General features: G+C 39.9%; 1 protein-coding gene across 1 annotated transcript in view; it reads right to left on the reverse strand.

Annotated features, from left to right (window-relative positions):
- The window catches only part of LOC128622969 (thyrotropin-releasing hormone-degrading ectoenzyme-like), a 186,841-nt gene that overhangs the window by 91,637 nt on the left and 74,158 nt on the right, over positions 1-21,046 (reverse strand). Inside the window, exon 4 of the mRNA XM_053649753.1 lies at positions 2,912-3,066. Coding sequence (XP_053505728.1) covers positions 2,912-3,066 — 155 coding nt within the window. The remainder of the gene's footprint in view (positions 1-2,911; positions 3,067-21,046) is intronic.

The following is a 21,046-nucleotide window of genomic DNA, read 5'->3' on the forward strand; positions in this document are numbered from 1 at the left end:
ATTGACCCTACACATGTTGGGGATAGAAATGCCCTCATCGTAGTAGAATCCTTATAACCCCTAGAAAAGTTGTCCACTGCACTGGAGAAAGCATACTTTTCTGAGGTTCAACCTGAGCCCCAAGCTCTTCATGTGGGCGAGAACAACATCTCGATGTTGAACCGCCAGTTCCCTGGATAGTGCTAGAATTAACCAGTCGTCCAGGTAGTTTAGTACATGGATGCCCTGGAGTCACAATGGAGCCAGAGTGACATCCATGCACTTTGTGAAGGTGCGAGGGGATAAAGCTAGCGATATTTCAAATGTGGAAATATGCACCTTTTAGATCTATCATCACAAACCAGTCCTCAAACTGAATCTGTGGAACAATAAGTTTGGGCGTCAGCATCTTGAACCTGTATGTCCAAAGAGTACAGTTCAGATGACTCAGATCTAAAATTGGCTGCATATTCCAGGAAATAACGGCTGTAAAACCCTCCCTCCCTCAGGGAACAGGGTACATGTTCTATGTCCCCTTTGTCCAAGAGGGATCTTACTTCCTGTGTTAATGTTGGGGTCTGGTCTGTGCTGACTACTGTGGTGAGCACACCTATGAACCGGGGGGGGTCAAGCTCTAAACTGGACCCCCATGTTGTTATGCTAAACTCAACGTCTCGTTCCCTTCTCAGGGAACAGGGTTACATGCGTAACCCAGACGATTTATTTTCACTGGGGAGAAAAAAGCTCATCCAGCCTTAGTAATCACTTCAAGCAGCTCTTTATATGCTGCTCTCAGTTTTTAGCACATCCTTCTGGCTCCTCAGAGTCAGAGAGGAATTATTACTATTATTTTTGTGTGTGTGTGGTTTTTTTTGGCTTTCTCTAGCGGAAGGAGGAGTTGCGACGCAACTCCAAAAATCCAGCAGAGAGCCGGACCAGGAAGACAGAGCAAGAAATAGAGCAGCGCTCGTCTCGGCTCCACTTCTGGATCTATAAGAGAGCCCCTGGACCGCCGCGAGCCTCTGAAACCCAGCTCGCTTCAGCTTCCGAGAAGAGCACGAGTTGCGAGCGGAGCTGCCTAATGTAGGCGTTATAATGCCGTCGAATGCTCCAGCCCTAGACACTTCACACAGAAAGTGTACACTACTCCCCGTGATGAAACGGGAGCAAGGTGTAACACACTTCCTGAATTCTCTCACTCATATTTTTCTCTCTCGCTCATTCCTTTTTTTTCTTCTCTTTTTTTAAAGGGGTGGAAAAGTGGAAAAGTGGAAAAGGGGTGGAAAAGATTTTGAGAAAAGATAGAGAGGAAATGAAGCATCTTTTTGTTTCTTTACACAAACAACCTACATGCAGTCTTGCTGAAGATAATAAGGCTGACGGCACGGTTCACAGGTGCCATATATATATCACATGACGTGCTTAATTGCCAAGTCTGATCACGTCACCTGATCACAGCAGGCCTATAAATAGGCATGATTTTAGACAAGCTTCAGATGCCGGTCACGCATGAGGGCGCTCCCCATACAGTTATGTTAAACGTAACGTGGAGTTCCCTTTGAAAGGGGAACAGCAATCATCCTGGGATGAGTACTAAACTGCATGCATGGCTGTAAATTTTCTAGTTCCGGCAGTTATGGCTTTCCATATTAGTGGACACCTCCTTGAGGGAGCAAGAATGGTGATTTAAAAGTGAGAGCTTTTACAGTTGATGACAGAATGGAGAGAAACATATGAAGATATTCAACAGGTGAGTTTTAACAAGATGCTCTCACTTAAGGAAGACTCAGAATGAACAGTATTGAACTTGAGTAGAGTATCTTCCTACTCAAAGCACACTAGATAGCTTAAAAGACTTAGCATATGTTAATGGCATAATACTCAAGATAAATACTGTCATCCCAACCCCTATACATCCATGTATCAGTTCATATTGAATATTACAATACTTCAAGCAGGGATACACAACAAAATTAAATTATACAACTTGCTCTAATTTTAAATGATCTCTCATTTTATGTAGCACTGTCAACCTGGATGTACTTACAAACACAGATATATACCACAGACATAACCCCACCGATCCACCCATGGGAAGTAACATTATTTGGACTTATAATATATCATTTCATACCACTAGCAACAACAGCAAAATGGTGAAAACTGAAAAACATCAGAAACATATTATTCTTCCCAATTATATTCTGACCAATCTCTTTAGCTGGATATCCATCTCCATTTTCTATAAACTGGTTTCCCAAATGTCCAATCGGGGGACTGTTTTACAGTAAGACCTGTCCAGTCTTATCACAGGAGATTGGAATAATACTTTTTCTAGTATATGTTTTAGGCATGTACTGCCACTTAGTTTAAAAAGGTTCCAATCATGTGTTTTGACAACTTGTTGTTAATCTGTCACTGAGCCAAAATGCCTCCATTAAATAAAATGACTGTGGGTGGGAATGACATAATCAGAATATCAAACTCCAAAGACAGACTTGAGAAAAGAATTTTGGGCAGCCATTTACAGCTGTGCAGCCATTTACACAGAAGGAAATGCTTCTGTTTGTGTGGTAGTCTGGGAAAAACAATTGGATGTAGCTGTAGCTGCAAAAATTATGAAAAATTAGGTTTTCACCAAAATCAAGTTTATATAGACTACCAGAATTAAGTGGAAATGTTTTTAGTTTCTTTTTTATCTTGACTTGGATGTCTGCCTGCAAAAATCATGTGAGCCAATTTAACCACAACAAAAAAGAAACAAAAAAAACAATCAGTCTGCCTAAAGAAAATGTTTAAACCTTTGCTAGCTTGCCAAAGAAATGTGATTTCCTTATGCAGTGAATGTCATACCTTGATCAAGTTGCTGGATAGTTATGTGCCACAGCAAAAAAAAAAAAAAAATGTGTGTGTGTGTGTTTGTGTGTGTTACCTGGTGGCAGATCTCATGCACCACCACCATGGTGAGCTCCATCTGGTAGGAGAAAGATGAGACTTCTGGATCCAGCAAAATCTTCTGCTCAACAAACACACTAAGACCCCAGTTCTCCATCGCTGCATACGGGTGTTTTGGCACAGCCAGGAGATCTACACACACACAACAACAACAACAGCAACAAAATTTTAAGACTAGAGGCTATACTATGAAGTAAGTCTAATGTAGGATTTTCTCAAGAAAGCTGGCTTCAGAAAACATGAATGAGAATAATAACGGCAAAAAATATTACTCATGAAGCCAAGTCAAGTTTTTCACAATCAAGTTAAACAAGTGTGGACATTACATTTGAAGTTGAGGTGCAATTAGCCACTGTGAGTGTGAGAATAAAGAGAAAACAGAGAAATCCCAGGAGAAGGTTTAGGATCCATATGCAGGAAGGTGTTATTGAAAGTACCGATACACAATTCAATATCCAAACCACTAATCGGTGCAAGCGTCAAAACACAATCAGGTATCAAACATATGATAATCAAAAGAGTCGTCAAATTGACAGGCAAAGGGTGTAGATGCATTCAAGGTTAACAGGAATGAACAAGGCTCAGAACTTGCAATTAGAGACTACTGAATGAACTACTGAGCATGTACTGTATTTTAGAAATGAGGAAGTGAACAGAGTTAAAGGTAATATATAGCCAAAGACACACTGTAGTGGAGTGATGCCAGTGGAAGACAGGAAGGATGCCTTCCAGACATGAGATGTAAATTAAACCCTATACTGCTGCTTCCATGACAGTGACCAATCTGAGGAGATGTACTAAACAACATGCTTTTGAAAATCAGTCAATGAATAGTCAGTAATGAAAGCTGAGCGCATAGTCCCGTGCTGAGTGTTTCATTTGTTTGAGAGAAAATAGTTGTTCTTCTTTGTCTCTACATGATACAAGATGATCCAAGACCTCTCAGAGTGCCTGTTCAAACTTTAGAAATGACTATTGTGACTCCTGGGGATGACAAGGGGCTGTGGCCCAATCAAGCACTCTTCCAGTGTGTATTGTTATTATGAAGGTTATCTTGTTGAAGTCTCAAAAGTAGAGTATGGTAAAGCTGGTGAAAAGTGGAGAGAATTATATTAAGAAACCAATGCATTTGCCTGGGGATCCATTACACTTTTCATGTAGGGCACTATAAGGCATGAGCTCATTGACTTCTGGGTTAACTGACTGCTGTCTATGACTCATATCTGCTTCTGAAGTTCGGCAGGTGCAGGATTGACAGACACAGGTCAACTTCTTGATGGTGGAGGAAACATGATGTAGCTGTTGAACATGAGCTCCCAGTAGTCAACTTCAGATCAAACCTCTGCTGGACTCAAATGAACAGATGAGGTCTCCCTTCTGGGAGGAGACCTCCCGGAATATTTTATAATCCATATGCAGGAAGAACCATTACACAATCTAAAATCCAAACCAGTAAAGCAGTCAAAACACAATCAGGAATTGGCCAACAAAATCAGAGAAAAATCCAATGTCAAGGTGTTGTCAAATGAACAGGCAAAGGACACATTCAAAGCTAACAGGGTTGAACATTTACACAAAGTTACACAAAATCGTTATGATAGCTCAATAAAAACCAACAAACCAACAAAGCAATAAAGCAATAAATAAACGAACAACAAACAAACAAACAAACAAAAAAATATGCTCTCTTGAAAAAGAGAACATTTACTGTATTTCATTTCATTTAACAAAACTTTAAGGGCTCCTTTTTAGATCATCATGAGTTCAAGTCCCAGTACTTTTGGACCTTTTCTGTAAAAGCCCTTAACCCCCTATGCTCCAGGGGCACCATATCATGGCTAAATTGTGTAATGCACTCTCAAACAAATTCATAAAACAACAATTCAAATACAAGGCTTGCAGAAAAATATATATCCTTCTATCTTCAGGGTTTATGCTTGAATAAATTATTTAATGACTTCATGTGATGTAATTCTTGTTACACAATGTGAACATGACTTTTATAGAAGCAAATCAATTCCGAAAGAAATTTAAAAAGAATGAACCAAAACGTCTTGTTTGATGAATGAAATTACCAGTTACCAATTGAGTTTATCATCATATTAACTATTTTTTTTATGCAAGTGGTTTCATGTTGTTTGACAATCAAAGTAGTAAAATACATCCACCGAACAGTTTAGTAGGAACACTATACTAATATTGTGTAGTGCCTCCCTCCCTCTAAAAAACAGCCTCAATTCTTCATGGCATGGATTCCACAAGATGTTGGAAACATTTCTTTGAGATTCTGGTCCATGTTGACATGATTACATCACACAATTCCTGCAGATTTTCAGGTGCACTTTCATGCTGCAAATCTCCCGTTCTACCACATCCCAAAGGTGCTCTAATGGATTCAGATCTAGTGACTGGGAAGGCCACTGAAGAACACTGAACTCATTGTCATGTTCATGAAACCAGTTTGAGATGACTTTTGAATTGTGACATGGTGCATTATCATGCTGGAAATAGCCATTAGAAAATGGGTAAATTGTGGCCATGAAGGGATGCACATGGTCAGCAACAATACACAAATAGGCTGTGGCATTCAAGCAATGATTGACTGGTATTATCGGGCCCACACTGTGCCAAGAAAACATTCACCACACCATTACACCACATATACGAGCCTGTACTTGTTGACACAAGGCAGTTTGGGTCCATGGATTCATGCTGTTGGCACCATATTCCAAACTTACCATTTGTGTGCTTCAGCAGAAATTAAGATTCATCAGACCAGGCTACGTTTTTCCAGTCTCCAATGGTCCAGTTTTGGTGAGCCTGTGTCCACTACAGCCTCAGCTTTCTGTTCTTGGCTGAGAGAAGTGGAACCTGACATGGTCTTCTGCTGTTGTAGCCCATTACTTGGTATCGGCTCAGAACATTCTTGAGTCACAAATCACAGCGCCTCCATAATTATATTCACCTCTCTCTTGTGGGTTAACAGATTCTCCCATGGCTAATCAGTCCAGCAGGCAACAAAATCACTACCAAAACTGTAAGAAAAAGAAGTTCATTCACTCAGCTAATGAAAGCCATGTGTGTGATGGAAGAATGTGTTTTCACCTCTGGTATTTATCAATGAGAATTTAGTACAATGTGAATGTTTGAGGGGAAAAATTTATCAAGCCACACATTCACACATACACAAACACACATACACACACACACACACACACACACACACGGTGGAGTCTCAAACTGTTAAGAGTAGCTGCTTGATAAGAGCTGCTCTGGAAACCTTTATAATACATTTTCCCATGTTTCAAATATGATTTTATTTCTGTCTTAGATAAAATTCTAAGAAAATTTTAAAGAGTAATTCTCAGAAGCTTTATACTGTTATACATACCAGCCGAGGTTCTGCATAGCTCCTATATAAAATATTGCCTGTGCTACCAAATCTGACACTAAAAGTAAATACATTATATGACCACAAGTTTGTGGATACCTGATCATTACACCCATGTTTTTTAACATCCCATTCCAGATTTAGTCCCCCTTTCGGTGTTATAATAACCTACACTCTTCTGGTAAGGCTTTCCACTAGATTTTAGATAACGGCTGTGGGGATTTGTTCATTCAGTCACAAGAGCATTAGTGAGCATCAGGCGCTGATGTCAGATGAGGGGGACTGGGGTGCAGTAATGTTACAGCATACAAAGACATCCAAGAGAACTGTGTTTCCAACTTGGTGGCAACATTTGGGTGTGAGGGTCAGGTGTTTGCAAACTTTTGGCCATATATATAGTGTAATTGTCAGTGTTTAGAAGATGAGTAAATTGTGGCCATGAAGGGATGCACATGGTAAGCAACAAGACTTGAATAGGCTGTGGCATCAAGCGATGATTGATTGGTATTAATGGGCCCACGGTGTGCCAAGATGTTTGCAAGATCAGGTGTTTGCAAACTTTTATGTATAGTGTAATTGTGTGTCTCTTTTGGTTGATAGGTTCTAATTTTTTCCCCAAACACATACAATTGGCACTACGTTGCTGTGGATGTTTTTGTATGTAGCTGTGACTTGAACCACCTGAAACCACTTATTCATATTCACAAAACGGTGCTAAAATGCTTTTGGATAACAGCACAGGCAGCACCTTCACTAGTGGAGCTCTTGTGACTGTACGAGCCATTCCTAGAAAAGAAACTAATAAACACCAACCCAAATATAATAGCATATAAAAACTGAGACTCATTTTGTTTAGGACTTAATCCTCATCTCTGGTTTAAGATTGTACTTTTGAAGCTAATTGTAAAAGCTGATATTAGAAAAATAATCTTCAACCTTAATATTTCGTTTCAGTAAAAAAAATTTTAAAAAGAAGTTAAGAAACTGCTCGAAAATTGTATTACCTTTCAGAATCATTAGCTGCTCAGATTTACAGTAATCAGTAATAGCCTCAGATTTTACATTTACACTACATTAGCACCAGTCTGGGATGCCAATGGGGTTTTCTTTTTTTTTAGTTTTCTTTACATTTCTACTTGACGTTCTTTTTTTTCTTTCTTTTAGAAAGCACACAAAAACAAACTACCAGAACACACTAGAAAGGCCTGAACTGAAACAGAGCTAAAACACATCCTGTAAGCACTGAATGCAGATGTTCCCACATCTCTACCCAACCTTTTCTCTCACTCCATCACTCCCACCCTTTTCCCTTCCCTTTCAGTCTCTCTTTCTCTTGCTTCTTTATACCTTTTCACATTCTTAAACTGTTTCTCAGTTTTTGCACTGCTTTCATCACTTCCACTCTCATTTTCTCTATACAACCCCTTTTCGTTTACAGCTTTTCCCTGTCTATATGTCTTTGTCACTTCCTCTCTCACCGCCTTTCTGTCTCATTGTTCTATTTCAATCCTCTTTCCCCCCTACCAATCCTCTCTCTTTCCTTACACTTTTCACTGTTCATCTTTCACTGATCTTTCACTATCACTTCTTTACCTCCCCTTTCACATTCCTTTTTCTTTCCCTTTCACGTCTTCTCAGTTCTCTTTCCATTTACCTCTACTTCTCATTTGTACTTTTGTTGAAGATGTTAAGGCTGACTTATACTTGCTAACTATGCATACACAATATGGCTGCCACGTGTTTCCTGCAGTCATTTGGTCATTTGATGTCCTCAGAAATTAAAGTGACACATCCATATGGTGCAATATCAACATATATAGTGGAGGCAGCATAGCACAATGTGACACTGTGTACCCAATGAAATAAACAAACCAATGTTGTGTCTCAAACTGCATACTTACACATTATTCTTGACTGTTAATGAGTACTAACACTAATGGTTTTCCTGTAACAGTTAGTGTTTGAATTTTAAAAATCTCTTAAACTCATCAAAAGGTCTGCTTTGTATACCAGTCTTCTGGATTTTCTAAACTAGTAAATATTTTGGATTGTATGGTGAGGATTGTTGATTTGATATGCAGATAATGACAACAATTACACCAAATGGCAGAAAGTTTTAAAGAGAAACAGAGTTTCTAAGTCTGTTTATCATCATTGTGCATGAAATGTCTAAACATTAGAGTTTGACTTAAACTAGACAGACAGGGATATTTAGGCTCATGCCACCTAGTGGTCACCACTTTTAATCCTCCAGATGTACATAACAAGTGAGTATATAAACAGTGCCACTCGTGTAGCAGCTGCATGCACACATGTGTGTTGAAAAGGAGGTATATTTGCACCTTTACACTTATAGCCTCCACAGCAGTTCTAGGTTTTTCAATCTCAAAATGATCACACACACAATCACAAATTCACCCTCAAACTGCCATTCTCTCTCTCTCTCTCTCTCTCTCTCTCTCTCTAGCTGAAATTTTAAATCTTCTTTTCCTACCTCTCTTTTGTGACTCTCTCTATCACTGTCCCTGTGTCTATCTCTGTCTCTAATGGGAAATTGTATTGTGAATGATAATAAATGATTTATGAATGATCATGAATGATAAGAGTGCAAAAGCTAGAAGGGACTTTTTATCTGTTCTGCCTACATACAGTTGGGGTCATAAGTTTACATAAACATAGCAGAATCTGCAAAATGTTAATAATAATAATAATAATAATAATAATAATAATAATAATAATAATAATAAAAGGGATGACACAAATTTCATTTTTGTTTTTTATTTAGTACTGCCCTGAATAAGCTATTTCACATAACAGAGGTTTAAATTGAATCCACAATAAACAATAATAACTGAATTTACACAGATGAACCACTTCAAAAGTTTTAATACACAGATCATCCTATTAAAATTTTTTACATCCCCTGGCTCTTAATGAGTGTGTTGTGTAATAGTTGTGTACAAGTCCATCAGTTGTCCTCAGTGTGAAAAGATGGATCTCAACATCATATAGTCACTGTTGGAAAGGAGTCAAATATGCAGAAGATGCTGGAAAACTAAAGAATGTGCAGGACCTGGAGGATTTTTCTGAAGAACAGTGGGCAGTTTAACTGCTCATGAACAACTATCACAAAACATAAAAACAGTCCTTGATCATCCAGGTAACAACACACAGTATTAAGAACCAAGGTTATGTAAACTTTTGAACTGGTTCATTTGTGTAAATTCAGTTATATTGTGGAGTATATGTAAAGATCTGTTATGTGAACTAGCTTATTCATTATAGCTTATTTTTACTGGTCCATACTAAGAGCTTGGTAAGCTGTTTAATGTATTGGAACAATGCAAGGTTGAGTGACTGGACTATGGACTGTTTGTAGTACAGACCTGTAGTACAGACCAGAGGCCTCATTTATCAACTGTGCATATGCATATTTGTAAGTAATCCTTGCATATGTATGTTTTGTATGTTTCTATGCATTGAATGGGATTTATCAAGTTTTGCTTATCTGTAAGGATGCGAAAAATTTTCCACACACTCCTGACCATCTGTATGCAAGAAAAGTGTAATAGTAGGTAAATTGACTACACAGAGCTTCTATATCACATACTGTCTATCGTATCAGCATAACTGAGAGAGTAATTACTGATTGTGGTGCTCACAAGATGCAGAGAGATGACAAAAACATCGTAAAATTGTATACTGTAAAAGGAACACTTAAAGATGAATTGGGATTATGGGATTAGGTACATTTCAATGACGCTGGAGACGGAACTGGCATTTTCCAAACAACTATGAGTTGAATAATGACTTGTCTTACCTTCACTCATATCACTCATACTACAATACATTACATTTCCAAAACCAGCAGCGGAAAAGACAACAAAAATGACACATTTTAATGCCATTGCATGAAAATGTAAATGGGGAAGTAGAATGCACACACGTACTTATGAAATATATATTTTAAAATTGAACTTGTTTATGTATTAAACAAACTATTTGTAGAGGTGCCAAATAAACCATTTTTTGTTTTGCTCCACTACACAACAGTATCTGTATTTCAATGTCGGTAAAGTTCAACTTCTCAGACCTTTTCTCATGCTCCATGTCGTCTGAAACACTCAGCACCATGAGCAGGCTACTGTGCTTTTTAATGTGAAATTATTGACCATATATGGTGATTTAAGGCAATTTCTTTATGCAAATGAGTGAGGCAGTGCATGAACACATCATGGATCTTTCCATGGCCATTGCGTACAGCTGTGTGTATATACATGTGATAAATATAAATTTTCTCCTGCATACAAGTGGGTCTTACACACAAATGTAGTACTTGTTTCATGCACGCTTTGATAAATGAGACCACAGATGTCTGCCATCCAACAGCCTAAAAAGCTGTTTAATGAGGGCTGGGTAATCTGAAAGAGTACACCAGGTGAATAACTGCTTCCCTACAAAATTAATCTGCAGACAAGTTTATATCCCTCCAAATTCCAGAGCTAGGAGAGTTTGGGGAAATTAAAGTAAAAGTGTAAAAGTGAACCGACATCACCATGAGGTGAGTGAAATTTTCTCCCAGCCGTTTATCAGTGTTTTTCAGAATTCACTTTTCTCATGCTCTTACTCCTTCCCCTGAATGGTCATGGGTTCTTGCCTATCAATGTGTAGTCTGACTTCTTTTGAATCCCACAAAAAATGGAGGAAATATAACGGTCTGCTCAGATCAAACTTATTCTAAACAATACTGTATTAATATGTAAAAGGTCAATTAATATAAAAAGGAAAACAGTTCAATAAAATAGGGGTACCTTAAGCCACTCTCTCTTAGTCTCATTCTTAATCAATAGCGACACCTCTCTCCTGTCCTTTCATTTAAGGTTGAGTGCACACTAGGGGATTTTCAAAATCTCAGAATCGCCGACCCTTTCACACTACACATCTTTAATTGCTTACAATCAGTTATTTTGTGTTGTAGGGATTTGCACATTGCCGATTCCTTTCACATGAGGCACATCTTTCAACTGGAGAGATCTCTAACAAATCATGCCTGATCCTCAAATTCTGCTTTTCATGAAACGACATGTCAAAGCTGTCTATCAGGCAACTTTCACTATTTTGTATGAAAACAAGAAAAAAGAGAAATAAGAGACAATGTGGAGGAAATATTGTTTGGGGAGATGCAGACAGTGTATATTGAAAAGAAATGGAGCTATTTTTATACCCAGTGCTGCCAGGAACCATGTTCTGTTAACATGCCAACACAATAACTTCTTATAGAAGCAATATTATTGTGCTTAAATTTTGGCCTCGCACTGCTGCACAGATAGATGGATGATAAAATGTTACTGAATTTGACTTCCTCTCAGACTCACGTTGGCTTTTTCTCAATGCTGTACGTCAAAGGTTCTCAACCTTTTGTAACTAAAGCCCCCTCCAAGCCCCCCCCCCATATTGGAGGAGACCAGGTTTAATTTTATATATATATATATATAGATTTTGTGTTTTTGTACTTTTTTAATTACTTTTCATAACTTTTATTACTTTTATAAAACGATATAATAGACAGGTATGGAACATGACTTATCAAAAGTGCTTCTGAACACTATAACTACTTTGAACAAGAGAACTAGGCTGTAATAACGTGGACTATTTTACATGTAAAACATGTTGCATTACATTTGTCTTGCATTCTAAAAACATTTGCATATGAGTGCTGTAAACTGGGATGAAGGGCGCGGCTCGTTATCAACAACACTGTTAAATCTCTGGCCCTCAGCCCCTCACTGAACAGAGCAGACGCAGAGAGAGGTGAGAGTGCAGTGGGAAAGCATGACCTCGCGCTTGCAGGACAGTACTGGCGACATTTGGAAAGTTGCTAAGGTTTGTCCAAAAAGTCGCAAGAATTTTCGCTAGGTGCTTTTTTCGTTAAAGGGGTCTGAAAAGTCGCTAAGTTGGCAACACTGGTCTGCACAGACAGCTAGATAAAAGGCAGGCTAAGCTCCGCCTCTCCCCAGAAAAAAGAAAATATAGAGGGAGAGGGAATGCGGGGTTTTTCATTTGTGCACATTCTATTTGAAAAGCAATAAAATACACAGAGAACCCAAATGATGCCCTGTCTGTGTTTTTTTTCTTGAAAACAATTTGCGCCCCCCTTCCGATCTCTCCGTGCCCCAGGGCATGCCCCGCTGGATGAGACTGAGATACATCACTGCAACTAGTTGCAGAGGGGTTCACACTACATGATTCATCACAAAAAATATAAATCAAAAATCAAACATGCTTGAAAATACTGGAGCCTCTGGGATCGCTCGCAGTCAGAGAAAATCGCATTGCTGAACAATGCACACTACAAGTGCAGCGAGTAGTCACTGTAAGAAATCAGGGTAAAAACTGTGTAGCATGCACTAAGCTTAAATCTGCTCCACTCCCTCTTTTTCTCCCAATTTGTCAGGCTCCATCTTCATTTCTTATCTATTTTGCCTCCATCTTCATCTGTCTCTCTCCCCCTTCATCATACTGTTTTCAATCCTCCACTAATCACAGCTGAGGCCTAGGTGGGGGAACTTTGGGAGGTCTTAACAAATGGAGTACATAAAAGTGAGTAGTGATTCACACTCACATCAAATCCAATTTGTCATGGGAGAGGACCATAAGTCACCTTATACTCCTTTCAGAAGGACGATGGAGAAAAACTACTCCTTGCTTATTCAGTATTGGACTTTTGTGGGAAGTTTTAGCTTCCTCTTTAAATTTTGCTTTTCATTTATTTATTGTACTATACATAATATTAATAATATGTGACTAATAATTAATAGTATACATTTATCATCCATACATTATTGACTTGTAACTGCTTTATGCTTACTTTATGGTTATAGGGTCATGATGGATTCTGAGCGAATCCCAGAAACAGTGGGCAAGATGTGGGAAAGCTCCCTGAATGGGACACCAGTTCATCTACACATGTACACTTGTTCATACACTCATTCACACCTGGGGCAATTTAATGTAGAGAGTGCACATGGTATGTTTTGGGAGGTATGAGTTAACCATGGTTTTTAAAATAGGAAAAGCACAGGCATTTGTTATTGAAGTGTATATATATATGTGTGTCCTCTGGTTTATCTGTTTCATCTGTTGGTCTGGCCTCCTGTTTAATTCTCAGTCTCCCCCCATAAATAAGAACATCAAAAGGCTTTCAAAATCAAGTCGACTAACATTAGTTGTATCTGCCATGATGTGCCACTCAAGTGTAATTCATTATTCAGTGGATAACTTCACTTGGTTACTGTAGATTTAAAGCTAAAGACTAAAAATAATATATACACATATCTACATTCAATATAGAAACATTTCATTGCTGTATTTCAATAAAATTTCAGGAGGTGTTAAGCAATAACCTGTTGAGGAAACCATGGTAAGGACATGTACATGAACATGAAGTACATGTCCCGTCCCGGGTGAAAGACTACAACAGGATAGCTACATGCTGAGATAATGAGGCAGTATATTCAGAGAAAAATGGAGTGTTGCAGTTTTGCAAAGACTGACCTCTAGTTATCGGAAATATTTGGCTGCAGTTACTGTACTGCTGCTAAAGTTGGCACAACCAGATTTTAAGTTTAAGGGAGCAATTAGTTTCCCACATAGGTGACAGGTGTTGGCTAATTATTATTTTTTGCTTCAATTAAAAAAAAAAAAACAACTATATTGTGTATTTATTCAGGTTGCCTTTGTCTTATGTTGTATTTCATTTGAAGAGCTAAAACTATTTAGTATGAAGTATACACAAAAACAGAAGAGACCAGTAATACTTTTTCACAGCACCGTAAAGCACATAGCATCACAAGGTTCATTTAAAAATACATTTACAACATCATAAATTGATCAAGTGACATAATGTTAGCTAAAACTAACACAATACATGTGTAAGCATGGCTTATTTATATCATGAAACATAACCTACCAGATGAGCAAAATCGAAATTTCAAATACCTAGTACCAAATAGTAAGAACATTACAAACTAAGATCATGTTAATGAAAACTAAAGTTTATTAAACAGTAATAAACATTAACTCACCTAGTATTCCATACACTTGAGTATACTGTACACTTGAACTTGTAGCACTAATGAAACAGTAAAACTGCACTTAAAGGTCATGAATAAAGTGGCATTAAGGTTATTCATTCCTTTTATTATCACCCATACTGTTACTTAGCTTAAAATCTCAGCAGATAGCAACAGACCCCCTGCATGACCTAAAAATTGTGTGTGGGGAAGTGTGATCGACCTTTATTGCCATGGCTTGGAGAAAATATTTCGCCTTGACTGATTAACTGATTGCATTTACATCAGCATATAAGTACATTTTTACCACAACTTATATATATATATATATATATATATATATATATATATATATATGCGTGTGTGTGAGGAAATGTATTAAATCGAATGTTTTTTTTACACAAAGAACACAATGTATTATTATTATTATCATCATTAGATATTAAAGAATTCTAAAAATATCATTTCATCTAGCATGTGATGTACTATTCCATACTGATACCACATATTGATGAATACAATGGTCCAAATTGTTATAACCAAAATACATGTTGCTTGATACATAGATTTTACATACCCAATATATTCATCACAATTTATCACAGTAATATCCAAATAATGCCAAAAATATTGATAAATGCTGAAAGAGTACATAGGATACCATTCTTCTAACTTCTAGCTAGAATGTCACGTAGTGGGGGCTGAGATGGAAACAAGTGCAGGTAAGGCAGTTTAATGAGAAGATAAATCCACAGGGTTCGGCAGAAATCAATAACAATGGACAGGCAAGAGGCAAACGATTATGCAAACAATCCAAACTAGGCAAGGCAAAGACTCAAAGTCAAGGGAATAACAAAATCAAAAAACCAACGCACCAACGAGGTAACAGCTTGGTAAACACCAGAGACAAGTCAACTGAGTGCAATACTTCGCAATGGCTGTGTGTGTGTGAGACTGTCTTAAGTAGTGTGGTGTGACTGAGAACAGGTGTGTGTGTGATCAGTCCTCAGGAGAAGGTGCCGTGTTCCACTAGGAGTTGTAGTTGTCGGCCATGTTTGTAGTTCATGGTGCATTCTGGGAAATGTTGCTGGTTTGCCATGACATGAAAGAGTTCATATTTAGATATCTGATTGTTTAGCAGGTTGATTTTAAACTAGCTGAGTAAAGATTTAACAAGACTAACAGAAAAGCTTTTTGAATGATATTTAAAAAATTTAATTTTAAATTGAAATGGGCAGTTTGACAATTGATTGGGTATACCTGTTGCAGTTCTTCTTAAGGTATGGCTGTTCCCTGAGAAGGGAACTTCGACGTTGCATTTAGAATAACAGTATGGGAACGCCTTGTGCGCGTGACCGGTATCTGAAGCTTGTGTAAAATCATGCCTCTACTTATAGGCCTGCCATGATCAGGTGACGTGGCAATTAAGCGCGTCGCATGATATATATATGGCACCTGTGAACCATGCCGCCAGCCTTATTATCTTCAGTGAGCAGCCAGCCGTCTCAGGTTCGGGGGATCTCTTATAGATCCAGAAGAGGAGCCGGAGACGAGCGCTGCTCTATCTCCGCTATGGAAGGCCAAAAGGTAATAATTCCTCTCTGACTCTGAGGAGTTAGAAGGATGTGTTAAAAACTGAGAGCAGCATATAAAGAGCTGCTTGAAGTGATTACCCAGTGAAAGTAAATCCCTCACACTGCAGAAACTCCCCTGTCTTCCAGAAGTGCATGACAAAATTTCAGGCTTCTGGGGGAAAACCACGCATAAGCCATATTCATAACCCCACGATGTTGGATTATTCAGCCATTGTGGGAATGAGCGGCATGGCTATTTAGCTATGCTCAAGGTGGAGGAGGCGCTTGCGAGGTACCTCTCTCCACCGACGGCAGGTAATTATGGGGGCTGGCTTGCATCCAAGCCATGTAAGGCCACCGTGGCATTGGTGGGCATGCCTATGCAGTAGTAGTCTTGGTTGTGGGTCACTGCAGACAATGACAGGGTTGCAGGCCTACCAAGCAGACCTTCTGAGTGAGCTCGACATATGGCGGCATTAAAAAAAAAGCCAGTTCCTTCCCTGTTGTCTCGAGCTCACCCGGGTGTCAACGAGTGGAGCCTGGGCCAGCACTAGTGTGAGGGAGACCCAGAAGGCGAGTATGGCAGCCCACCAACCCCCGCAGACAGCCAGGGGAACCGGGCGGCCACAGTCGCGGTCTGCTACTAGGCCTGATCTGAGAATGGTCATAAAGGCCAAGGAGGCAAAGAAGAGCGGTCCTGAGGGGCCGTGGAGAGATGTATCTGGGGACATGAGCTTGTTAGGGCAGGTAGCCCCCAGTGCTACTGTAGGGCCTCCCCTACAGATAAAGCTGGATCTTGGGAGACTTTTGGGGTGGAGTCCACACATGTGGCCGAGGTCACATCTGTATGCTGCTCCCCCCATCGCTGTGCTCCCACAAGCTCTAGCGAGAGGTTGCCAAGACAGTCTGCTAGTAGCACCTTTTTGGCCAGCTCGAACATGGTTCTGAGAGATAATATGCCTGCGAGATGGCACTCCTTGGGAGATTCCTGTCCGCAGGGATCCACTGTAGACCCAGTAAACTGCACAATAGCTACAGTCCTGGAGCTCCTACAAGAACATTTCTCAGCGGAGTGGGCTCCTTCTACAATCAGCGTTACTTGGCCGCCGTTTCGGCCAGCCATGCCCCTGTTGATGGAGCCTCTCTGGGGCAACATCCTCTAACTTCGAGGTTCATGCGTGGTGTCAGACGGCTGAGGCCCATCTGCAGGCCGCGCATACCTTCCTGGGACCTTCTGTGGTCCTGGAAGGTCTGTCGGGTGCCCCATTTGAGCCCCTAGAGTGGATCTACTGTCTCAAGCCGGTGGGCTGATTTATCACCCTCGGCCAGAACTACGAAAACTGTGGGTCTGGCCCCTGAGGGGCACCAGCTCATAGATTCTGGTCTCACAACTGAGATTGTAGAAACCATGTTAAATGCTAGAGCACCATCCACAAGGAAATTGTATGCACTCAAGTGGCAGCTTTTTGTCTTGTGGTGTGAAGAACGTCAGCTAGACCCAGTGAACTGCGCAATAGCTACAGTCCTGGAGCTCCTACAAGAACATTTCTCAGCGGGGTGGGCTCCTTCTACAATCAGGGTTACTTGGCCGCCGTTTCGGCCAGCCATGCCCCTGTTGATGGAGCCTCTGTGGGGCAACATCCTCTAACTTCGAGGTTCATGCGTGGTGTCAGACAGCTGAAGCCCATCTGCAGGCCATGCATACCTTCCTGGGACCTTGCTGTGGTCTTGGAAGGTTTGTCAGGGGCCCCATTTGAGCCCTTAGAGTCAGCCTCTGAGAAGCTTCTGACTCTAAAGGTAGCTCTTTTACTGGCCCTGACATCTCTCAAGCGAGTGGGAGGTCTACAAGCTCTCTCTGTTGCCCCTTCCTGCCTTGACTTTACCCCTGGATTAGCCAAGGCCTTCCTGTATCCTAGGCCGGATTATATTCCTAAAGTGCCTACATCGGCTGCCCACCCTGTAGTGTTGCAGGCTTTCTGCCCTCCTCTGTTCCTCACACCGGAACAAGAGAGGATGCACCTGCTGTGTCCAGTAAGGGCTCTCTGTACTTACGTCCACCGCTCCGGCCAGTGTCGTAAGTCGGAGCAGCTACTGCTCTGCTTTGGCAGCAACAGGAAAGGTGATGCTGTGTCAAAGCAGCGCATCTCTAATTGGATAGTGGAAGCAATCTCTAGGGCTTACGACACGCGGTCTCACCACGCCTCTGGGCATAAGAGCTCATTCCACTAGGGAAGTCGCCTCCTCGAAGGCTTTGTCCAAAGGGGTATCCTTGCAGGATGTGTGTGCTGCTGCAGGGTGGTCTACGCCACACACATTCATTCGTTATTACAGCCTGGATATTCATTCCACCCCGAGCTCGAGTGTCTTGCAGTGACCCTCGGGCTTGGGTATTTTTGAACAGGCATTACCTTGGTATGACGGAGTGGGTATTCCTGTTCCCATACTGTTATGCTAAATGCAACGTCGAAGTTCCCTTTGAAAGGGAACGTCGGGGTTACGCATGTAACCCTGTTCCCTGAGAAGGGAACGAGATGTTGCATAGCACTGTCATACCAGGGCAGGCCTGTGAATTGCGTCTCCGCTTCAGATAATAGAGGCTGGCGGCGTGGTTCACAGGTGCCATATATATATCATGCCACGTCACTTGATCATGGCAGGCCTATAAGTAGAGGCATGATTTTACACAAGCTTCAGATACCGGTCACGCGCACAAGGCGTTCCCATACTGTTATGCTAAATGCAACGTCTCGTTCCCTTCTCAGGGAACAGGGTTACATGCGTAACCCCGACGTTTTCTCTGCCGTTAGTAATAATACAGTTTCCTTCAGACAAACGTGTGATTGTTAATGCTATGTTCTGTTTATTTTTATTGCTTATAATATTGATGTATTATAATTCCTATAATTATTAACGTTAAATTAAAGTACACTTTAAATTATTAAAGTGAAATTGTTATATTTCACTCATTTACCTAGAGGAGGAGGAAAAATGAAGGAGTGTACTTTCATTCTGATCGGAGAGAGCAGGATATGTCTCACTGATGTGAGTGGGTCTGTAGAGTGTGTGTGTGTGTGTGTGTGTGTGTGTGTGTGTGTGTGTGTGTGTGTGTGTGAGTGAGTGAGTGTGCGTGTGTGAGAGAGAGAGAGAGAGAGAGAGAGAGAGAGAGAGAGACATGTAACCCAAAGTAACCCGAATGTAACCCGAAGTCTTGCTTGCTTTAACATCAAAAAACATCATAAATGCCTCTGTAAAACTGTTTAGCTATAAATGAGCGCACACAGAGGGGAATCTTTCTCCTTTAATAGAGGGTAGCCTGCCAGCAGCCAGGTGTTCATTCAATTAGCACTCTGTGGGAAACAAATGACTCCCTACTAAGGTTTCAGGCTGACCTTTCAGTTCTACTTCAATTACTGAGAGATGAGAGCAGTAGAGTAGAATATATATTTGAACACGCAAATGAGGGTTTCATATTCTAATATAATCAACCAACAGTCCCCTCCAAAACTATTGGAACAGCAAGGCCAATTTTTTTTTCTTCCCTTTTTTTTCTTTCTGTAGACTGAAGACATTTGGGTTTGAGATCAAAAGAATAATATAAGAAGAGAGTTTAAAATTTCAGCTTTTATTTCCTATGTAGAATATAACACATTTTGTATCAGACCACCCAATTTGTAGGTGAGCAAAAATCCTGGAACATGTGACAGACAGGTGTTTCTTGTTACCCAGGTGTGTCCTGTTAGATTTATTCATTAAACAATAAAAAGCTCTGAACATCTATCTTGGTTTTAGCCTTCAGTTTCACTTGTGAAGACTGCATTTTGGTGATGTCAATAAGTTGCAGGCTTGATGCAGCTATTGCAAGCAAGAGATGTGCAACCAATATTAAGCGTTATTTACTTTAATTTACTTCAAGAGTTATCTGTTCCTATACTTTTGCTCACCTAAAAATTGGGTAGTCTGATACAAAAGGTTACATGTTTTATGTTTAACTCATCTAGATGTAAATACCAGGAAATATCTGAAATCCTAAACTCATATCCATCTTTTGATCTCAAACCCAAATGTTTTTGGTGTATAACACACAAATGAATTGGCCTTGCTGTTTCAATAGTTTCGGAGGGGACTGTATATGGCTCCAATCCAGATGGTATGCTGCTTACTAAACACTTATGTTTTCATATAATATGTGTGAGGGGCTGTGTAGAGGCAACATTACCCATTGTGTCATCCATAAATATATAATGTTTGAACATTTATTTTATATATAAAGAAATATATTAGTACCTAGGCTAGATACCTTTTCTAATATAGAAAAAAAAAACCAAGCTGATTAATCTTCAAATTATAAATGGTCAGATCATGTTGGCACACATATTAGATACAGATAAGTGTGCTAATGGGTATTGTGGTATCTAGCCATTTAGCATCTATTGCAGCTTGGTTGTCCTTCCTGTGAGTAATTAAATATTCTTAAGCATTTCACACATTGTTAAATGAAACACATTCTATAAAAACAAAGCTACAAGGAGAGAATGCTGTAAGAATATCAGTAGTTGCTATATAGTATATACATCAAGAGTGTCATGCCAGATTAGTCAGTTATATGTACAAACTTGAGCTTAAAGTAAATTTTGTTGTAGACTAACATTAAAAGAGTGAAACAGGGCTGCTTATGAATCCTAAGTGAAAGAAATATCCTGTGCTCTCCTTTGGCAGAAATTGAATTAATTGAATTCAAGCACTGCTAAACCGAATTAAGGAAAGGAAAGGAGAAAGAAGGAAGCAAGAATTTAAGAAGGAGCAAGGGAGCACCAGCCAAATGATGCCAGTAGATGGCTGGTGAAAGAAAAGTAAGAAGAAGAAAAAGCCATGACCACTGAGTCGTTGAGCTGAGAGCTTCATTATGCTGCTTTAATATGGAGAAGAATTCTGACTGCATTGTAAGTGAGTGGCCACAGTAAAACACACACATACACACACACAGCAGAAGCTTATTTAGTATACATCAGGACACACACTGCCACAGATAGGGAGCTAGGATTTTCTTTAATATGAGCAACACAACATCACACGTC

The sequence above is a fragment of the Ictalurus furcatus genome, chromosome 19, assembly GCF_023375685.1.
Source record: "Ictalurus furcatus strain D&B chromosome 19, Billie_1.0, whole genome shotgun sequence".
Lineage (NCBI taxonomy): Eukaryota > Metazoa > Chordata > Actinopteri > Siluriformes > Ictaluridae > Ictalurus > Ictalurus furcatus.